This window comes from Psittacula echo, assembly GCF_963264785.1.
Source record: "Psittacula echo genome assembly, chromosome: 6".
NCBI classification, from domain to species: Eukaryota; Metazoa; Chordata; class Aves; order Psittaciformes; family Psittacidae; genus Psittacula; species Psittacula echo.
In genome coordinates this window covers 73,646,569-73,669,581 of record NC_137743.1, presented here as the reverse complement: position 1 = coordinate 73,669,581, position 23,013 = coordinate 73,646,569, and the positions used below count along the sequence as shown (strand labels likewise).

At 38.8% G+C, this 23,013-nt stretch overlaps 1 protein-coding gene across 1 annotated transcript; it reads right to left on the bottom strand.

Moving 5' to 3' along the window:
- Window positions 1–855: 855 nt before the first annotated feature.
- MPP4 (MAGUK p55 scaffold protein 4) lies at window positions 856–22,778 on the bottom strand (the record flags this gene model as incomplete). Its single annotated transcript, XM_080621271.1, has 21 exons — window positions 22,742–22,778; window positions 20,580–20,701; window positions 19,600–19,677; window positions 18,806–18,886; window positions 18,162–18,293; window positions 17,453–17,534; window positions 16,422–16,507; window positions 15,352–15,423; window positions 14,700–14,896; window positions 13,643–13,707; window positions 12,858–12,875; window positions 11,808–11,846; window positions 11,077–11,097; window positions 9,727–9,741; window positions 8,258–8,299; window positions 7,283–7,453; window positions 6,325–6,405; window positions 5,287–5,380; window positions 3,252–3,360; window positions 2,462–2,596; window positions 856–1,047 (listed from the first exon to the last, which is right to left on the bottom strand). The coding sequence occupies exons 1-21, from the start codon at window positions 22,773–22,775 to the stop codon at window positions 856–858; spliced, it is 1,866 nt and encodes a 621-aa protein (XP_080477397.1). The 5' UTR covers window positions 22,776–22,778.
- Window positions 22,779–23,013: the final 235 nt, after the last annotated feature.

Here is a 23,013-nt window from a genome sequence, read left to right as displayed (position 1 = left end):
GACTAGAACTAGCAAGCATAGTGGTAGCTGCGCGATTTAGCTTTGAATAATCTTTCTCGACTTTTTAAATTGCTTTTGTTAATATTCGTCCAAGGTGAGGTAGGCTAACCAAATCATCTGTGTTCCTTAGGGAGCAAGACAGCTGTGAAGTAAATAGAGCGAGGAACTTGTTTGGCACAAGCACTGCACCATTTGATGAAGAGAACATGCCACAGTGAAGCAAACCAATAGGAAAAAGAGCTTCTGGCTCTATTTCCCTCTGTGGTAAGTCCATGTTCTATCAGCATTTACTCGAGTTGATGGAGCAAAAGAAAAGCTACAGGTAGTGTGAAAATAACTGGTTTCTAGAGTATTTTTTTATTGTGACCACGGCATTCTGCTCCTGTCTTAAAAAGGATAAACAAACCAATAACCTCATAAATAACCTCTGCTCCAAGACAGCATGCTAAAAGAGCATGCTCAGGCCTGAATATTGACTAAATATTGCTTGTCAGTAAGGCTTCCAGGATGTACAGCTATCACAGTACCAGAGTGACCATAATAAAAAGGAAAGGACTTTACTGTAGCTATGTACAAGTAAATTATGCAGATACATGCGACAAAATAGATTTTTATTTATTCTTATAATTGAGCACTCAATATTTCATTTTTTTGTACAAAAGTGGATGCAACTGTAACAAAAAGCTGAAGAGCTACACAGAACATAGTATGATTATATCGCCTGTAGCAGCTTCTTTCCTAATCCTCTTCCAAATCCCTTGCATACAAAGATAAATTCTTGCAATCCTGACATTAGGATTATTCTTGAAGTAAAACATAAGCTGTAATCTTTCTGAAGCTGCCTGCTGCTCAGAATTAGGGTTGAGTGTTTGAGCATATCCATATTGCAGGGACCCACTGGGGCTCATCCTGTGCACGATGGACTGCAGACAGCAGTTGTGCAGATGCTTCTTGTAAATTATCATTCACAATCACTTGATCAAAGAACTGACCAAACTGAGCTTCCATTTTCTTAGCTGAATCTTCCATCTCCTGTAAATCTTCTTCCTGCAAGACACAGAATAAGTCTATAAAACTTTTGTGTAAAGTTAGTGTTGTGTAAAGAAACATATCTGCATGGCATCTGCAGAACTGTGTGGGCCATGTAAACAAGAGGTGAAGAGAGATTCAAGACGAGGTTGGATGGGGCTTTGAGCAATTTAGTCTAGTGGAAGGTGTCCCTGCCCATGGCAGGGGGTTGGAAATAGATGATCTTTAAGGTCCTTTCCAACCCTAACCATTCTATGATTCTATGATTAAGATAGCACCACTGTACTTCATTTACAGTTTGCTATAGTAATGTACGCCTGTGCCACAGCCTGTACCAAGTGTCTGAAACAGGCCTGACTGCCACATCCTTCCCAAGGAGGTACCTTGTGTCTCAGTATGCTCCATTTGCCCCAGGAAGGTTATCCTATTAATGAGCACTGGCAGAGGATGTTAGGAACTTGAGAGCCAAGCCACTAACACTTGTGTTCTCTTTCCACATTTTAGTTAATTTCCCCATTGTTCGTGCTTCTTTGACAGAACAATCATGATTCATTTCTATATATAGTTTATATAGAGGACTGAGGTCTCAAAATTTTTAAGATGCTAAACCTGATTATGATTTGCATGGAAACAGTTGTGACAATGCACATTGTAAATACAAGAAATGCATTTTCTACCAGCAAGGATTTGTGGGTTCTCTATAAAACTTAATATAAAATTGATACAGATATTGTCATTAAACATACGTGAAATAGCAATACATTCATATAACTATATGAAGATATCCGATGAAATTACTGAATGAAGTACATTCCTGGATTTGCAGTGCAAACAGTAAATGTCTGTTGACTCAAATCTTGTCACGAGACAATTAAAACAAAAGTATACAAAATCATAGAATCAACTAGATTGGAAAACACCTTTAGAGATCATCAAATCCAGCCATTACCCTATCACTGCCAAGACCACCATTAAACCATATCACTGAGGGCCTCATCTACATGGTTTTTGAACACTTCCAAGGGTAGTTTGATTTCTGGCATATAGGAACTGCCTGTTCCTGCACCTTAAGGATTTCATTCTTCAAGAGCATCCAGCCTTCCTGGACCCCTTTGTCCTTCAGTAATGTTTCCCAAGGAATTCTGCCAACCAGCATCCTAAACAGGTGAAAGTCTAGCCTCTTCTTTAAAAACATTTTGAAGCAAAACGCCTTAATCCCCTAGGTACAAATCACAACACTTCCACTTCAAAAGCAGATCTGGAGAGGGAAGAAATCCCAACAAGTAAACAGGAAAAGACAAGAATAGCTTAGATTTGCTCCAAAAGACACACTATTTTTTTTTTTTTAAAAGAATTAACATAGTAGCCTACATTACATTCTAAACACAGAATCCCAGAATAATAAGCAGTCCCTTTTATTCCCAAATCTCACCTTGAATTTCATGTTTACATAATAATCTGTAATGATCCTGGCATTTTTACGAGTCTGCCTCATGCAGTTTATGCTGGATGGCTTGATGAATATGATGTAGGGCTTTAATTCATGGGTCCGGGCTACTTGTATGCCCTGCAAATTAAGAGTAAAAAGAAGCTGAAGTATTTCAAGTGCATTCATCTCAGTTTCACTCCCATAAAAAGCTAGTTGTTTACAACATGTTGTTATCTCCAGACCTAGCAGTAATCTTTTTCAGGTACACCTACTTTAAAATGACCTCACTAATAATCCCTGGACCAGATGTTGTTAAGCAACTATAGCATTCCAATCACTTAATTCAGCTTGGAAACATTATTAGGAGATGCTTTCAACTCCAGTGAATGACTGGACATTAACAGATCTCTACAATCAACAAACATTACAGATTAATCCGAAATCTGTTTTTTAACTACTGGGAGTTACCTTTGGAAAAAGTACACCTTCAGTGCTCCATACAGGAGGAAAGCATCTTGCTTTAAGCAAGTATGAAAACTCATTTCTGTACCATTCCACCTGATAATGCAGCTGCTGACTTAGAAACAAATGAACTATGCTGATCTGCACATACTGTAGTACCCACCTCTCAAAACCCATGCAAGAATAATCTATTACTAACAAGCACCGTGTGCTAAAGTGAGAAAACAAGACAAAGCAACTAATACTGTTCCATTAGCTCAAGAATGTACAGAGAATTATTCTTCCTCCCAGGAGACAGGAACTCTAAATTCCCTGCCCCTTTACAACTCACCTGTGGTTCTAAATCTATGACACAGATCTTCCCTTCATCAAGGACTGTTTGCACTGCATCGATACTGGTACCATACAGGTACCCTTTGTACTCCCCATATTCCAGCATTCTGCAACAACGGTAAGGAAGAAGGAAAATGAAAGAACACTTCAGTCTCAAAAAGGTTCCATTTGAGGGTGAAATCTTCAGATGTAATCCAGTGATCAAGACAGAGCATAAAACATAATAAACACTGATGAACAGCCTCTGCCTTTGTTCTTCCCGGCTACATGGGCACAAAATCAGAACCATTACAGTCTGACATCTCCAAAGCATGCATTTCATAGAATCATAGAACCATAGAATAGTTAGGGTTGGAAAGGACCTTAAGATCATCTAGTTCCAACTCCCCTGCCACGGGCAGGGACACCTCACACTAAACCATGCCACCCAAGGCTCTGTCCAACCTGGCCTTGAACACCCCCATGGATAGGGCATTCACAACTTCCCTGGGCAACCCATTCCAGTGCCTCGCCACCCTCTCAGTAAAGAACTTCTTCCTTATATCCAATCTAAATTTCCCCTGTTTAAGTTTTAACCTGTTACCCCTTGTCCTATCACTAGAGTCCCTAATGAAGAGTCCCTTCCCAGCATCGTTATAGGCCCCCTTCAGGTACTGGAAGGCTGCTATGAGGTCTCCACGCAGCCTTCTCTTCTCCAGCCCCAACTTTCTCAGCCTGTCTTCATACGGGAGGTGCTCCAGTCCCCTGGTCATCCTCGTGGCCCTCCTCTGGATTTGTTCCAACAGTTCCATGTCCTTTTTATGTCGAGGACACCAGAACTGCACACTGATCCCCTCCTTCGACCTGCTGGTCACGCTCTTCTTGATGCAGCCCAGGATACGGTTGGCTTTGTGGGCTGCGAGTACACACTGAAGCCGGCTCATGTTCATTTTCTCATCGACCAACACCCCCAAGTCCTTCTCTGCAGGGCTGCTCTGAATCTCTTCTCTGCCCAACCTGTAGCTGTACCTGAGATTGCTCCGACCCAGGTGCAGGACCTTGCACTTGGCATGGTTAAACTTCATCAGGTTGGCATCAGCCCACCTCACAAGCGTGTCAAGGTCCCTCTGGATGGCATCCGTTCCCTCCAGCGTATCAACCAAAACACACAGCTTGGTGTCATGGGCAAACTTGCTGAGGGCGCACTCCATCCCACTGTCCATGTCACTGACAAAGATGTTGAACAAGACCGGTCCCAACACCCATCCCTGAGGGACACCACTCGTTACCGGTCTCCAGCCGGACATCGAGCCATTGACCACAACTCTTTGCGTGCGGCCATCCAGCCAGTTCTTTATCCACCGAGTGGTCCACCCATCAAATTGATGTCTCTCCAATCTAGAGACAAGGATGTCATGCTGGACAGAATTTTTTACTTCTTGTAAAGGAACTTACAATTTTTTACTTCTTGTTACAAATTATCTGTTTAGAAGTTGTGATTCTAATGATAAAATGCTAATTTATATAGTACAAATAACTTCATAAATCAGAAGATCTCAAAGCACTTTGTGCAGTTTAAGGAGTGTAGATGAGCTGGTTTGTCTTTGGGGACTTATTGATGCATAGAAAGGAGGAGACGCTGTTGAAAGTCTAGCCCTTACAGTTCAGCTGCTTCAGATGTCATCACTGCAGGGATTCTGCAACGTGGTTGTAGATCAGGAGCAGGTCTGATTCACTGCTCAGTTTTAGAAAGCAATCTGGGTTCCAGAAGGGTTAAACCTCATAACTTACAAGCACACCAAACGTGTTCAGGACTGGAGATCCCACTTTGTTTTAGAAGGATTCTGAGATTAATTGCAGAGGAACTTATTTGCAACTGAACAAACACAGTTTTTGAAGCAATGGGCTCTAGAAGTTTGACCTAAATTTACACCAAACATACATAGTAAGTACAAGTGGAGGAGCCCAGACTTTGAACCTAACTACAAAACTGTCTTGTCTTGGATCATGTTACATTTTAAGTAACAAAAGTGTAATTCATCTTTCCTACTTACCTGTGGCTATACACCATGTTTTCAAAAGTTTCCTTTGATACATAGTGATATTCACGACCATTCATTTCATAACTCTTCTGAACACGAGTGGTGTCTGAAGGAAGATAAACACACACACAAAAAAATCAACTGCAAGTAAATTGTTGTAATTTTATAAATGAAAATGAGACGACTTTCATGATTGAGTAGAAATCAGTACTTTCATAAGTAATAAAATGGGTTTTTTACACTTATTAATCCAGAGCAAAAGCCTTGTCTGCTCTACTGATTGCCCAGTGGCAACCTTGAAAATTAGCAGAGCACATCTGTATTTCTTGGAATAGAAGAGTGGCTTAATCCAAATATCCGATTCAAACCAATCAAGAACCACTTTGGAACTGGTTGAACAACTGTTTTTACTCCTGTGATGTAAAAGCGATTAAAGTTGATTCAGAAACATCCCACACATCTTCCTACCTACCTTTAACTAGGATATTAAGCACAAAAGAATTACTGAATTTTCAAACAGCTTCGGATCCTTACATTTCCTGTTTGCTTATCCAAATCACAAGAACCAAATAAGCACAGGTAGACACCGTTTCAGTTATTACGTCAGAAATTAAGCTGTTTAAGTCTCATCTGAGACTAGAAGGCTAATAAGGAAAGCTGCAAAGCCTATTAAGCACCAACTTCTGTTTCCTTCATTCTCATATCTGATCACTTAAGCACTATGAACTTACAATATACCTAAGAAACACTTTTAAATCTAGGAAAAGCAAACAGCAATATTAAACAAAATCATGCAGATAATTTACTGTTACATAAAGCTGTAAGGGTTTCAGGAGCTATAACTTGAAAATACCTATGTCTGATTTGCCAAAATAGGGACAAAGATAGTAATCTAAACTAACCCTTATAAAACAAAATCTGGCTTGCAGCAGAGTTGAAAAAAAAGCCATACAGCAAAAAGTGTATGAATACACAAAAGCAAGAAGAAGGTATGTGACACTTCCTAATTGCATTTGAAACAGCAGGGGAAGGAGGAAGAACATTACATACGAGGTATGGCACTTGAAAACTCTCGTGGGTTACTTGCAATAAGCCTTCGCCTTAGCTCGTTCACACCAACTCCTGCAGGACCTGAAAAGTTGGAAAGCAACTGATTACTGACAGAGGCACTTTTTGCATGCACCCCCCTCATTTCATAACACATTGCTCGCACACAGACGAAATGTAAATTTCCCCAAAGTGTACCAGACGTGACTGAAGTATTTTGATTGATTCAGCATACAAATCACTTCCCAGCAACACAGTCATACCCAGAATGCAGCTCAGCAACACTATTTTAAAGAAAAAAAATTACCATCTAATACTTCCAGACTTTGAAAAGACAATGGATTTGCCTTTACCCAGTTTGCTTTATCAGGATCACTGAACACTGCAAAACAACAGCTTCCTTTCAGACACTATCATTAAACACTACTTGAGAGCCTGCAACCCACTCAATACAGTATTCCCTATAGCAACCATTATTAAAGGCATCTTTTTACCTTTTTCTACTGCGCATGATTGAGATTTTTCTAGTCTCCAATTTTAAACATTCTTCTTACCACTGCCATACTCATGCATTTAACACTGGTTGTAGAATTGCCTCCACGTAAACATGTTTTCTAGTAAGTTACAAATTTCTGTACTAGTCCCAGCTGAAACTAAAACCAAACTATTTCCTGAATATAATCCATTGTCAACCATCATTCATAACTGTCTGGTTTCTCCTAAGGACTTTTTAAAACATTCATTATCTCAAGCAGAGAAGATGATACGTACGTTAAACTTTAAAATCAATAACAGAGTCAAATTATAGACACTCATTCTTGAAATGCTGCTTTGAGAACTACCAGCACAGTCTGCAATCACTGCAGTCAGCAGCGGAAACCTCAGTGGATCAGACCATGACTGATGGTTTCCTCCCCTCTGTTACAGGTTGTGAAATTTGCATAAGTAATTAACCTCTTACCCACTAGTATAATTAGTCTGTTCCGGTCTGCCGGGTGCCGCTGGTACCTAACCACTTCTTCATATGGAGCTGCAGGTGCACTGTAACAGCTGCTGGGGCACTGAGTGTAACATGACTGCTGGTTGGTCCGGGATTTCCTGCGACACAGGCGCATACTTCTGCGGAAACCAGCTGTAATGGACAAAGACATCAGTACTGGAAATACATCCAAGATGCAGGCAACTAGTTCTTCAGTCTAGAGTGTCTCTAACCTACACAACATACTGCTTTTTTGAGCTTTCTGCAGGGTGACAGTGGATTTCATTGCTGCACTTGGTATGTCGGCTTGGTAGAACTTCTGAGCATGAAAAGACAGCTGAAGAGGAGGTCAGGTCTCACTGAAAATCACTTGTAAATTAGCCCAGAATTGGAGACTCTCCACAGGATCCCCAAAACAAGCCAAAGGAGAAGTTTCTGGCCATGTAAAGCATCATGAGGGAACAGGTCAACTGTTTTTTGATGGTGTAGCTGGTTCACTCTCCTAAAGCAAATCTGCAACATTTGTTCCAGCTTCCAGAATGAATCCAAATATTTTAAAGGCCATTATGGTTTAGAAACATGGATAGGTTTTTGCTGCTTCACCTTAGCATCCAGCTCTGGAAACCTCACTTTTAGGTCTAGTTTTCTAATGGAAGACCTCATGATTATTCTCAGTGACAGCAAAATTAATCAAGAAGTATGGGAAATCTCAATAGCCAGTCAAGTTAAAACAGTGGTGGCCAGGTCTTAGTAGAAAACTAACAGGAATAGAAATCTAAATGGAGAGAACAGGCATTAGTAGGAGGAAAGAGACCTCCTGAAGTTTGGAAAGCAGAGTAAGTAGAATTCAATTCAGTAAGGTTTTAAATGAAATAAAGAACAAAGCACTTAACTTCAGACAAGCACTTAATCTAGGTCAAGTCCCAGACATCTTACTTATCTTTAGTCATTGCATACCAATAAAGACTCGTTGACCAAATTCACCAAATTCTTCCTCCTCTAGAATACAAAGAACAAATACTCATGAAATAGTAATAATAAAGAACAGTAAAAGCTTAAGAGCTAGATGGCTAACAAGATGGCTAACAATCCCTGATGATCCCAAATGGAAAACAGTGTTTCCGTAAACGTATGGAAGTACCATGACTGATCGAATAAAAAAAAAAAAAAAAAAAAAAAAGGCTCAATACTCCATAATGTAAAATATTCAAATATTTCACATGACCAATGACCAACTCAAAGCACCAATATTTCTATAAGACAAAAATTAAACATAGAAAATCTTGGTATTTTCTAAATTATATTTGAAACTCTTTTTTTGAATTTTTTGGAAATAGTTATAGAAAAAAAAGAACTCCACAGAATTTAAGCTTTTCAGGGACCCCTTGCTTACAGGATTTCTTGAGTTGTAATATTATAATTACCAACAAACCAGTAGCTCAAAATCAGAAATCACTTATAACTCTTTCTGACCAATAGCATGCATCTGCTCAGATCTTTCAGACAGAATTAAGACCTGATTTTATTATTCCTTTTTAAACTTATTTGGATCAGTGGTGTCTGTGCTCCACGACCCCAAACTAATCTCCTTCTTCCAATTATTTTTGTCCCCATTCTCATGCTGTTCTTTGTGAAGGCTTAACCATTCAGGTGGTATTCTAAATTTCTATATGTATTTTTTAAAAATTAGATCTCTCTTAGAAGGCTCAAAAATACAAATTTCCCAATAAATCAATGATTTAACAGTCAGAAACTAATTTATAAAGGCAATTGGTCACAAATAAGTCCAGAAAAAACCTGGCATCAGCAGTGTTTAGATTTCTCTTCAAAAAGAGCTCCTAATTTTTGCCTAATCATGCATGGAATTGTCCAAGCTGTTTATTCCATTTAGGGCTTGTTAAAACAATAATAAGATACAGAAGACATAGACACAGCTTTAAAGGCAGTAATTGTTCCAAGGCAGGAACATTAATTTGCAAAATAGGAGATGTTTCATCTTTTAGCACTAGATTCTTTGATTGACAGTTATCACATAGAGCATGCAGGTATTAAAATCAGATATATCTTAGTCACTCTTTTTTCACATCTGTACACTCTTTGCTGCTTGCAGCTTTAAAAATGCAGTTTTATTTCTGTATTTCTATATGTACTAACAACTCCTTGTTTATGACTGTAGGAAGACTACTTGGCAGATCACTGCATGTTCAGGGCAAAGTTCAGAGTACTGTTCAGCTGACATGCCTGCATTATTTTTATCTTCAGGTCTTTTGAGCCACTATTCAAACTCTGAGCATTTCTGCTTTATCTACTCTCTGTTCTATGGCATGGAGTGCACTATGGAATCCTGAAGGGAACAAGCAATAAGCACAGATAAATTATAAGAGATTACTGCTTACAGAAGACAGGGAGAGAAAAGTTACTACTACCTTCTTTAAGCTCCTCTGCACATTGAAATAGAGACAGACATAAAACAATTAGGTTTGAGAAGACACTCAATACGAAGATTCAAAAAAAAAAAAAAAATAAAAATCAACCAGCATCATTCAAGGTATTCAGGAAATTTAGGAAACAGGTACTGCAGGCTTTAAATCTTAAAATATGCCTGATCGAGCATGAATTCTCAGTTTCCAAAGAAAAGACTCAGCTACAGCATCTGCGTCGATATTGTACTTGCAAAATACATCACACAGATATTCAACTCATGTTTAAAGCGAAATGTAGGATAGCAAACATTTGCACCTTTGTTCCTCTGACTGACTGGGTACACAGCAAGCTGACTCAGCACTGAGGAGTGAATAGGATTTGCAAGAGTAATCCCCAAGTGCAGTTATCAGAAACGTTCTAGCCTGTAAATAAAAGGCTGCCCTCTAGACCTGCTGGTTGTCTTAAAAGCTTTGGGCATTGCTTGAGAGGTGGAAGAGAACCAGCCACATGTGGTAAGAGAAGAAGATCTGACTGGCAAGTAGGAACCTTGTGGAGAAGAGCAAGTGTAAGGTGGAATGACATTTTCTCCACAGGATACCAGATATCTCAAACAGGAGGTATAGCAGTAGTAGATTTAGCTTAGTGGGGAAATGACTTATTTTAGAATACCTAATTTTTGCAGAACTCTGAATATGCTGTAAACAGGTAGCTGTACCCTAAAAAAAAAAAAAAAAACAACCCCAAAACAAAAAACAACCAAAAAAACCAAGAAACCTCCCACCCCCCCCAAAAAAAACCAAACCACATTTGTTTTTTAACCAAACAGCTTGGTTACAACAAAAAAAGGCACTGATTGATTGTATGTCATATATAAAACATTCCTCCTATAAAAGCATTTCTCTTTCTTGCATGCCAGTTGTGCACACAATCAGGAGTTCAGAACAGCTCTCCTCTTTACCTTAGGGTAATGGAGGCCTGGATCCCCAGTGCCTGTAGGAGTTGATGTTGTAATCCAATTACCTGCTGACATCAGTGAAGCTCCTGCTGTCACAGCCTGCATGAGTATAACTGATCAGGATTTGATAAACAGATCTGATACTGATGCATGACAGCAAACACTCTCTTGTGGGTAACAAGACAAAAATCTTATTACTTAAAATAATCAGAGAGCATGAGGATGATTTTAAGGCAACAAAATTTTATATAATGGCTTTGCAAGCCAGAACAGCTTCTGAAGCAAAAATGGCATTCTGTTTTCTGTCACCTGCTTGTTTTTAAGATACTTGTCTGTGGGCACCCTTCTCACAGCAGAACAATAGCAAGGAATTTGGAGGTAGGTCAGAGGCACTTACCAGACTCAAAAGTTTCTTCATCTTGTTAGTAATCCAGATTGCAAAGATATTAAAAAATTCAAAATTTAGTTCTTAATATAGAGTTTCAGAATAAAATTAAATTTCCAGCTCCTATCACAGTCTCATACACATTTTTCCTCTTTCCTCTACACTGAGGTGGCAAAATACAGCTCACCATACTCGAATTAACTGTCTGGTCTCTCTTCACCCAATCCTACAGGATCACATCCCTCCATGAGAGCTTTCTAAATTACCTCAGGGTAAGGAAGAATGAGCTCTGCTGCTTGAGGGAGCAAGCCAAGCTAACAGTCTTCACATATTCTATTTACATATAAAATCCTTGCTCAGAAAAAAAATAGTCTCCCAACATCGGTTTCTCGACAATTAATTGAGTGGGCTCTCCAAGACTACAATCATCTGTGGCAAAAACTGTGGTAACATTATAGCCACAGTCCAAAACCTGAATCAGAGAGGTCAGATCTCATTCAGGGAGATATTTTTGGGGTGGTCCCTCTTTTAGCACAGCATTTTGCTATAAGGACTGTACATTAGAACTGCAAATAGCTCATTTTAATACACCAACATAGGATGAGGCTTCACAGTAAGAAAAAAAGCATTTTCTACCAGTAAGTTCACTAGGAGAATGAGTGTTTTTATTTGGGAAGCAAAACAAGGCTTTAACTAGCCACTATCTTAAAGCAGACAGAATAATCTCAAGTGAATTCAGTTACCTGTTTCCACACACTTCTCATCAATCTGCATGTCATCCTCTACAACACAAGGAAAAAAAAAATCATCTGAATCAGAAAAACACTGGGAAGGAAAAAAAACTTGCAGGCCTTACAAGACTGAACTCAGACATCAGAAAATAAATACTTGAAACTCAGATCAGCTTTAGACTTCTTTAAGTATTTTTACTGTTAACTCCAACTTCCTGATGTGCAAAAGGCTCTTCTAAAACTAGTGCTCTGAAGCGCTTGCAGCAGAGAGGCAAACATGTCTAGCTGGAATTCTCCCTTTGAAGTAATAAAAGGTTTAACATGGCTATTGCTGTTTATCCTGTAAATATGTATTTATTAAGCATTATCATGTCAGAATACAATTTTCCACTCCCTTCCTTCTCTCCTGTAGCTTTAAAAAGTGTGTATCTTTCCAGTCTACTTCACTCAAGGAAGGAGTTTTGCTTGGTTGTTTTTATCATAACTTTTACAAGGAAGAAAAGGAAAAGATTGATTCAGCTCCTTCTCCATCCCAAAATCACATCTGTTCACATCCCTGAAATGCAATCTCATGGGCTCATAATACAGCACTGTTTGCGTGTTCTGTTCTTGCTTGCCCCTCCAGATAGGCCAAATAGAAGCTGTTTTACAGGGTAACTGTCAGGGCATCTGTCAACCATATTCTGCCCATATGTATCCGTTAAAGAAAAACTCTCTCAGAACTGCTCAGGTCAGCTGCTGAAGATGGGAAAAAGAGGGAGAGGAAAAGAGAGGAAATGTAGTCTTTGCTTCCTCTGAGCAACCCATCCAAACTCACAGCTCCCTACCAGATAATGCATGGCTTAAGTTTCCACTTTAAGACAACATAAGCTTCTACTATTTCAAGTGAAAAAAGGCTTGATTTCAATTGTGCTAAGTACACAAAATGACAAGAAGTTGTGTTTCATTTGCATGTACTGCCTCATTTCTGAAAACTTTTGAAAAAGCCTGTAAACCATGTGCTATGTTGATTCCAGGTACAGGAATGCAGTGCTGTGCCAGACAGCACTGATGATTTCCTACCTTCTTCCACAGTGCTTACTGCCCACAGCATATCCATTGAAGCAGTTAAATGCAATAAAATTACGGTGAAAGAGAGCCCCAGCTCTAATGAACAAAGCAATCAGTGCAAGAAGATTCCTAGGCAATGAAACACACTCCATCTGGGAGTTATCACAAGAGAATTAATCTTATACTATTATAAAGAACCATAGAACAAAACGGGGAGAGAGAAAACAGGAAGAACATTCTTATTCTGACAATAATTTGCCATGTTTACAGAAAGCTATTGTTGGCAGAGGATAATGTTTCTGGATTGTCAGCACCAATAAACTCATGGGCATCAGAGCTTATTTTACACTTTAAGGAAAAACACTTCTTTCTCTCAATAGTTTTGGTAATAAAGAAACATTCTAAACATATTGCATGGCACCTTCCAGTGAAGAAGTGTTAACTGTGTCCCTGGAAACCCAGGCTAGTACAAATGTCACTCAGGACTTGTATCCAGTTCTGAGAGAACTGGCTCTCCTAGAGAGCACCTAGATCAGACTGCAGGAGTTGAATTCACAGCTTCTCTCAGTCAGATCCCAAGTACACTGGGCACAACCACCTCCACCATCAGTACTTCAGGTGCAACTACCATTTAGTATTTGTTTTCCTGGGGATAATTAACACATTTCTGAGGTGACAACACAGCTCCAGAAACAATGTCTTTGAATTAAACTGGATTGTATGAGCTTCTATTTCAGTATCCCTGGAAATAAACACTTTTATTTCCTACTCTATCATTCAAGTAACATTTCACTCACACATTGATGATTTGAGACAGAGATGAGGCTGGAAAGGCTGAGACCACCAGAATTCTCGCTGTTTCCTGCATAGAAATAACTTGCTACAGTTAAAGAAACAAAACATTCCACAAGCACATTATACTTCTTTCTGATTCACTGCTTAAGCATAAGATCAATCGATACTGAGCTGACAGAAGACAATAAGAATGGAAATATTATCAGTGGTTTAGCCCCCTGCAAAGCCATGAAAGAAGGTCAGTATGCTACCAGAATAATTAAAGGCAATTTCCAAATCAACAGTCTGCAGTATTTAGAATATCCTGAGTTTATATATAAGGACAGGAAGATAAACCATACTGTGGTTCACAGTAGCAAGAGTGTGCTACTGCTATGGACAGTAGTATTATTGCCTCTCTTACTTCACAGAGCCTCTTGCAGCCTCAGTCACAACCTGGTTTCATTTCAGCTTTCATTATACAGATCACAGCTAGGTTTACATATAGTTCAAAATGAAGCCTATAATCTACAATTGTGGGGCCTTGTGTTTTCCTTAGGACAGACAGGACATATGGTTAGAGTATCATACTGAAAGTATGTTACAGCAGCTTAGGTACTCTAGTTCAGAAAGCATGTCATATAAAAAGAATGGTCTCTATGCAGAAAATAATAGTCAAGGGATCCCTATTCTTCCTTGAGCATATTTTTTTTGGCTTGTGTTTGGTGGATTTGTTTTGGGGTTCCCTCTCCCCCCTCCCCCCTTCTTTTAATCGGGTCCACTAAGTTTTTACCAAAGCTGCTACACTTCCATTAGATGTCTTAGCAACTAGCATAGAGATTAGGCAACTGCTGTGTGCTTCTTAGACATCAGTTTAAGATAAGGTGCCTTCAAAAGCTTGTTCTCACATAGATACTCTTAAGGGAAGGAGAGCAAGAAGTCAGAGAAGAGGAAGGAGAAATATGTTTGATGTGTTTGTCAGATGCCACTGCTAAATAACTCACAAAAATTTTAAGTAGCAAAGACTGAATACCTGGCTAATTTTTAAACTGGAACTCAGAAAAATTACAACTTCTTTACCTTTTAAGAAGATGATTTGAGGGTATAAGTCCAGCACAGGCACTGAGATCTGAAACTTTCCTGGCTTGCCACCAGAAAGCATCATTCTGGTCCACAATCTGAAGTATTTCACCCTTCTTAAAAGGCAAACCTGCATCAGCACATGGTATGGCAGGATCCTGCAAGGGCCAGTAATCTGCCATTGCTCGCACGTAGAGCTGGTAAAGAAATTATACAAGAATGACTGGAAGCCTTGTTTAGGAATGAGTGGAAGCCTTGTTTAGAACAGATAGAACATGAGCTTTATAATCACAGGGTCAAATATTGACATGTCAATTCACGATTATTCATGTTTTAAAAACCAGATCAAACCCCAAACCTTGTCTGTTCATTAAAGGAGAAAAAATTCTCATACGCTGTGAAAAGAATTGATGTTCAACCTGTAGATCACGCTGAAAATGGCTTCATGACCTTTATTACAACTGCATTTCAGCTTACTATCTTTATTGTTTCAGCAACAGCATACTGATGCCAACTGAGAGGTCGCCAAAAAGGCAAGTAACACTTCAAAGATTGCAGTAAACTTCTAATCAACACCATTGCTTTGTATCACACCATTAGACATTATTGGAGTGACTGCGGTAACAATGTGGAAAAAAAGAATGTCTCTTACTGTTGTTTGGTTGCTGACAGGCCGGTCAGAAACAGGAATTAATTTGAACATAATTGTCCCCTGAGAGAGGGCCTAAATGATTAGAAAAGGAGTAAAGCATGAGTAGTATTCAGTACAAATAACCAAACATTGGCAATATGAGCTTAACACAGCATGGCTTTGTAGTTACTATAATGTCTATATTACAAATAGAATTTAGGTAGACAGAGTCTATGTGACAACACTGGTTTTTTAAAGGAAACTTAAGAATGACACTTCAATGTCTTACGAAATATTTTTAATTCAATGAGATACATTTTTATTATAATTAATTTAATATTATATCATTTCAATGTTAATTTATATTAAACTTTTCTACTGAAATCTAATTTAAATTAGCAGTAGGATCTGTTTAGACAATTGATGTAAAGGGGGGGGGAAGAGAAAAAAGTTAAATATCCCAGTAGAGTTTGTATTTCTTATGCCTGGAAATAGTACAACCAAGGAAATAACACATAGATTTGATACTGATCACATATAGCAATACCTTACTGACTAGCACTAACACTTCACAGTGAAAAAACCCTCAAAGACCATGAACAAAATGACAAGTACAGTGACAGCTCAACAGACTTCATGTGACTTTTGACAACAGTAATTACCACTGCCCTTTTTTTCCAAGATGAGTGATGTAGCTTGCCAGCTCATTTACTCTGCTTTAGTGCATAACGTGTACTCTTATAAAAGCAGCATCTTTCCACTACTTTCTTGTGAAATATGAAGTGGGTGGAGCTTCTAGAAAAAATATGAATCAGTGAAGTCTGAATAAATCAGTATTTTTCCCAGAAGCTGCAGGTAGAATGGTCACATTCACAAACCAAAACAAGGGTTAGATTTAATTCTGGTGTCATGTATTCTAATTCTAATGAGTAGTTGTGAACTTCGTCCACAGTAAGGAAACAATCCGAATTTTCTGTTAAAAATTTCAGGCTTTCTCCTCTAAGAGCACATGTGTGTGCACGTGTGTGCACAAGAAACAGCATACAGTTAAGGTACAAAGTAGGATAAAGATTCAAAAAAAGATTCAATACCAGAATATTGATAACTTGCTCAGGCTCAAGTCCCTCAACAGGAACTCCGTTTACTTCCACCAGTTTGTCTCCAGCATACAGCAACCCTACAGTGAAAACAAGGATGAAAGCAGCAGCAGTTTTATCACAGCATGGATAGGCAAGGCAGGAACAAACAGATGTACCACAGGTTTGGAAGTCAGCATGATAAGTTCCCATACACCAGGTAGTCAGGAAGGTATTCTGGTTTTAAGCTACATTGCCCTTGGATAGGACTGCAGGTTCCTGTGGGTCACAAGGAGCTTGCATGCTTCAGTTTTCTTATTTCCTCCCACCTCCCCCATACAACATGTTTACAACCTATTGATAAATTGCCTTAAAAGTAGCAGCAACATTTTAGTATACCTCAATTTCCCAAAGTAATCTCTAGACCTATTGCAGCTAACCCCATTATATTAATAGACCATAAGACTTGGAATCAGACCCTTAAAGTTTCTAGGTGCACTGGGAAGCTTTGGGACTCCTCTCTGCCCTTCACAGAGTCTTCACAACATTGTTTACTTTTACATTTGCCTTCAGCTCAATTAAAACATTAATCAAACTAGGAAACTCCTTTGGAGATTGCTTAGCAACTAACACTGCCAAAGTATTTAGTAGACTAGTGCCAAAAGTATTACTATGTATTCCTTAAGGCCCATTATCTTGCAGAATCACAGACTACTCATGTTTTCCATTTATCAATTAGGGAATGAGCTGCTGGTATTCATACTACACTGCAACTGGGGATATTCCTGATCAGTATCTGGACAGATGTATCCAGGCATTGGTGCCAAGAATACACAATGAAACTGGATTCATACTTCAACTTAGTCTCAAGCATAACACATTCATATGAAAATTAATGAATGACGCAAAGTTGCTGCAATGTGTCACTATTTACAGTGCTGTCTAAGGTACACATCTTCTTGCTCTATAATGCAAGGCTAATTATAGAAGCTAAGCTATTATCTTATTTCAAGTTAAACTGTATCACTGTTTCAAATTACACATACCACTTCTCTCTGCTAGCCCACCATGGATCACACGGGCAACCGTTATGTCACCTGTTATCTCATGGCGTTTTATGGTGGCACCCTGGCAAATAAAAACAAAGAAAAAACACACTCATCACTGAAGAACCCCAGTAAGTTTCCTTTTATATCACAAGTTTAATCTTTGCAATGACAAAAACGCACTAAACTATATAGCCTCCTTAATACCACACAGTTCTAGTGACAACGTATCATTATTAGTACTAAGTCTTTCAACATCTTCAACTATCATCATAATAAGATGACCAAATTGACTGTAAGAAATCTTTTCTATTTCAAATGTTATAGCAATCCTTTCCTGAAACAGATTAGTTAAGCTATGCAATGTTTTGCGCTTAGAAACACAAATAATTTCTACAGCACCTTTCAGAGTCTTTCTTCCCTCCTTATTTTGGCCAAGGAAATAGCTCTTAATCTAATTTGCATTTTCATTATATGAGACAAACATCTGCCAAATGTTCAAGTGCTGAGTGGACAAGGCACTGAGGGGGGCTAGATGGCCTCAAAAGGTCCTTTCCAACCTCAACAATTCTTGTGATTCTGTAAGAACTGGACAAGAGCACACACAAATCTCTGTGACATTCTTGGAAAGAAACCAATGTGCATGTGATGCATTATAAGTGCTTGTGTGAGTTTAAATAATTTGTCAGACATCAGAAAGCTCCCTCACCAGAGGCTGGTTGTTCTTCACTAAGCAGACAATCCTCATGGCTTCCTCATTTTCAGGTATGTTGTCTGGCAGTGGTGGAAGGGTTGGTTCAAAATCTTTCTGGGCTACAGTATCATGAGCAGAGAGCAAGGCCTGTGGCAAAACCAAACCAACCAACCAATAAACCCATAAGCAAAGATCATAAAATAGAACAGATTTAAACAGTAATTGGTCAGAAAACAGAGATCAATGAGTAAGCTCCTATGTGAACATAGATCTCTTTCACATGTTATCATTTGCTTTCAAACTGTGAGCTTTAAGAACCGTTCCTCTCTGCTTCGTCTGGAAAACCTTACAAAAGATGAAATGTTTCTGTTTGGAGCTCTAGGGTAAAGAATGCAGGTTTTGCAATTACAAGGAAAATTCGGAATTTAGCTGTGTAAAGACACATTTCTCTAAAACATAGCCCTTAAATAAATTGCAACCCACTGCAGTTATTTCAGATACAGAGTCCACATCTGATTTCACAAGTAGGTTAGTTCATGAGTAGAAAACTATGTCTTCTGGCTCCTGTGCTGATTCTTGTGAACAGCTGGCCATCTGTTTCCATTCCCACAGCAGACAGCTCTGGGAGCAAACTTCTTCTTTCCCTATGCAGGACTTGCCTTTAAGTGTGGGGCACGCAGTAGTCGCCTTAGCTCTTTGATCTCACCAGACTGAGGGGCTTCACGCAGTAGCTCTACCACCTGATAAATATAAGAGAGAAAGCACAGAGACTGGTTTTGGAGAACAATTAATTTAGAAAGATATAAACTGAATTTGGAAGAAAATGTATGAGGAGAGTGCTAAGCCCCCCAGGCTAAGTGACTCTGAGCATATCCATACAGTTTGCTCTAGTATTGGACAATACAGTAACAGCTGTACAACACTCCTGCTTGCACACAGGCTTAATTTAATTCAGGCACTGTGTCAACCGCTCTAATTGATTTTTTTTCTCCCATACCTCAATCAATTTCATCACTGGTGTCAGTTTCTCTACTTAGTCATTAACTTTCCCACTAATACAGAAATTTAAGAATTAATCAGCTATTATGATTAGAAAAATCCAAAAAGCTTTTCAAAATCCTCATGTCAAACTGCTTGATTGTAGCCATAACACTGAACCACACAGGTACATAGCAATTAAAATACATAGGCAGTGGTTAAAACAATTTATGTGTTCACCACACTGCCCAGGGTTCATGCAGTCTGGTAAGCATGGCTGTACACATTTCTCATCCCCTCCTCTCAAAACAGTAAGAGTTACTGGTAGGTTGACAAAAGCGCAAAGAGGGAATCATTCAAGTTTATATAGTGTACTCAGACCTGAGACAAAAAACAAATGCCAGAACACTTATTTGCAGCTAAGTTGACTAATTTGATACGAGTAAGTAAAGTTATACATGTATCACCATCTTACCTCACGATTCAATGCGCGTGCCTGCAGCGTGACAGGAACTGGTCTTTTTTCGAGATATTGTTGGAGGCATTCATAAATCTATTGTATGCCATGATAAAAAAGACAATGCAATGATGATACGATCTCTTCACAGGATTATATAGCAAAATACAATGCGCACAATGGACAACAACATATTTCTAGGAATTTCCCAGTCCAAAGAGCTGCATCTTAACCCTCAACAATCAGTGCATCTGGAATTGAGCCTATAAATTCATTGTCTTTCTATATTATTACCCAGCTAGCCAGTTATGTTGGAGTTTTGGATTTTCCAATGAGAAAAGCTCATTACACGACAACAGCCCAATAGCATTGTTTCTGTTGCTTGCTTCCTCTAGTTGCAAGCACGGTTAACAAAGTAAATGTAACTTTCAACAAAATAAACGGCTGTATTTAAAATGGCCTTACGGAATTTTGTATCCACTGCAAGTTTCGTTTCTTTAAAATGTAAAAATTTTCAAAATCCTTGTTACAGAAAAGGCAGAACTTGTGCAGAATTTCTTAGGGATACAATTCTGCTCCATAGATATAATAGAGTTTTGGCTGGTGTTTGTAACAACATAAAATCCTAACTATACATCAGATCAGAGTGAGCAAAGTGGAAAAATATAATTTCACAAGCATCCATGCCAACAAGTGGGACGTACAGCCATACAAAGATAGAAGAAAACACAGCTGAGCAGTGCTCCCCTGGCCCCAGTACGGACACGTAAAGTGGAAGAGCTTTAATGCCCAGGACATTATGAAAGAGAGTATTTTTTTTTTCTTTAAAGCAAAAGTGGTTTTGTTCACCTTGACTGCTGATGTTAGGACTGACATTAGGACTACCTGCACTTAATGTAAACAAACATTTATTGTCCTGATATGGCAAAATAAAGTAACTACGCCCCAGAGATTGCTCTCCAGGAAGCCTTTGCCTTCATAGCTGAATATTACTTTACCTTTAAAAGTGCTTGCAGCCAGCGAGATCTGAGCAGGTCATATAACGTGCCAACGCCATTGATATCTCTTTTACAAAGCAAACTCAGTTCTTGTAGCACTAGAGTCAGAACATGAGATACACCTGAGCCCAAGAAACAGAAAAGCGCAAGACACTTCAGTACAAAGAGAAGACCAACCAAAGCCAAACAGTGACCAGGCCTTTGAAAAGCACCTTTCCTCCGTGTATACCTCCAAGAAATGCACTAATTTCTTGTCTGTCTTGCTAGTTTCCTGCAATCAACTCTATTGCATAGTTTTATTTTCTTATTTTATTAACCAGCAGGGTTAGGTCCATACTAGCAATTCTTAACTGACCTGCGAGAAAAAACACACAGGGAATCTCACATATATCAGTCTGAGTTCAAGACTATACCTCATACTGAGAAGAGGTAAACATAAAAAGTTGCTTGTTCATTTTATAGGCTTTTTTACTGGGTGATCGACTTTTTGAGCCAGGGACCATCTGTTTTTCTCCACTCTTGGAAAATGCAGACATTTTGTAGAATATCACTAACGAGGATGCAAATTCCAGCCAAATACATCCACTGTCACAGACACCCACAACACATTCCAAGAAAGGGCAAGAACCCTTCTTGTAATTAGAAGCAGCACTTGATCTGTTAGGAACAGTATCCTAATACAGCGGAAAAACAAAAAAAAATCCAGTGTCTTCCTAAAAATCTTAAAGAGGCAGAAGCTAAGAGGTGACAAATAGATAATACATAACAGCCAGGCCTAGATACAAACTGGATTTTTGTGAGTGCACAGAATTTAATTTTCCCTCAGAAATGACAACAGATCATTTCTGATACGTGACACTTCCCCAGAAACAATGCTTACAACGGCAGTGATACAACACCATACCAAATACTAGAAGTCTGATTTATTGAACTGTAAGGGTTCTTAAAGAAACCATAGGAGTTGCATGCCTGACTCCCAAATGCATGACAATGGAAAGTAAGTTCTCAACTCTTGTGTATTTTGCTAAACATAAGCTGTCTGTCTGATTTTTAGTGCCAAAGTAATCATACAATACCAGTGTAACTGGAGACTTGATATTTATTTGTTTACTACATTAAAGCTGGCATGTTTCAATGAGTAATACTGTAATACAAAAAAAAAATGTTGGTATAAAACCAAGACCATAAAACCAAAGCTTCTAAAGGTACATCAGCCAAAGTCAAAATAATAATTTCCTAAAGCTCATCCCAGCAGCCCCAGGATAGCTGAGTACTCTCTACTGCAGACAATATCAGCTGCTGTCAATCTAGTTGCTACAGCTAACCTAAACATGGAAGCCCTATTTATTTCTCTACTGAGCACAATTTTTATAGCCATTGACAGTTCATTGTTTCCTGTATCGGCTCTAGACCTTGATGTTACCAATACTTATGTGAGATCTATCTTCAACTTTAGTTTCACTGAGGTATTTTCCTTGTGCATGAATTTATACAGGTATTTGCCTGCTAATTTTCTGCAGATGGGACTTTCACCTCAATCATCAGGCAGAACTATCCAAACTGGGAAAGCCTGGAAATACAACTCATTATCAGGAGCCATCTGTTTCTGGAAAGCAGACATCTAAGCACTTACAAAAATTAAACTCAGTGAACCCTGATCGTGTGCCCCACAGGGAAATATCTCCCAAAACAGTTTATTAAAAGGATTCTTTTCTACAGGAACCACCTACCTTTACTGGAGACTTAAAATATTTACCTTATTACTGGTTGCCTCTTTCTGAAATTACTTGTATTAGTTACCTCCTCAAATGCTATTCCTACATCAAGCTGGGCTCAAATAGACCAAGATGTTACAGACAAAAGCACAGAAAATTTCCTTAAGGAAAAAAGTCCCCTCTTGCTGTTACGGGTCATTCTTGATAGAGCTGCAGAGACCCTTGACTTTGTAAGCCAGAAACAAATGCCAGGTATCCTCTTCTGATACTCTCCAGATGAACTGTGTACCACCACTAAGCAACAAGAATAATTACAATTATGAAGTATTACTTCTAGACATGTTCATCCCTCTCATGACTTAATGGAAGAAGAGTTACAGAGACCAAGGAATAAAACTTTTTGTCATTTATCTTTCTCTTTGAAAGAGATGAAGAAGTTATGAGTACCATTATCTTGACTGCAGACTGTTGGCACCTCCATCTTTTCCTTTATTCAAGGAGATTCCACCCACTTCTTTGAGTACTGCATTCACACCAAGCAGGATTCACAAAGATAGATGCTGAACTAGAGAAAAGAGTACACTAATATCAGAACTCTGTCAGGTATTTTAGATTGATAAGAAAGCAGAATTTAAAAGAAGGGGGGCAACCACTCATTGAAGTGCTCAACAGGTTGCAAGCATGAATTAGATGCACGAGTCCCACCTGTAATTTCAGTT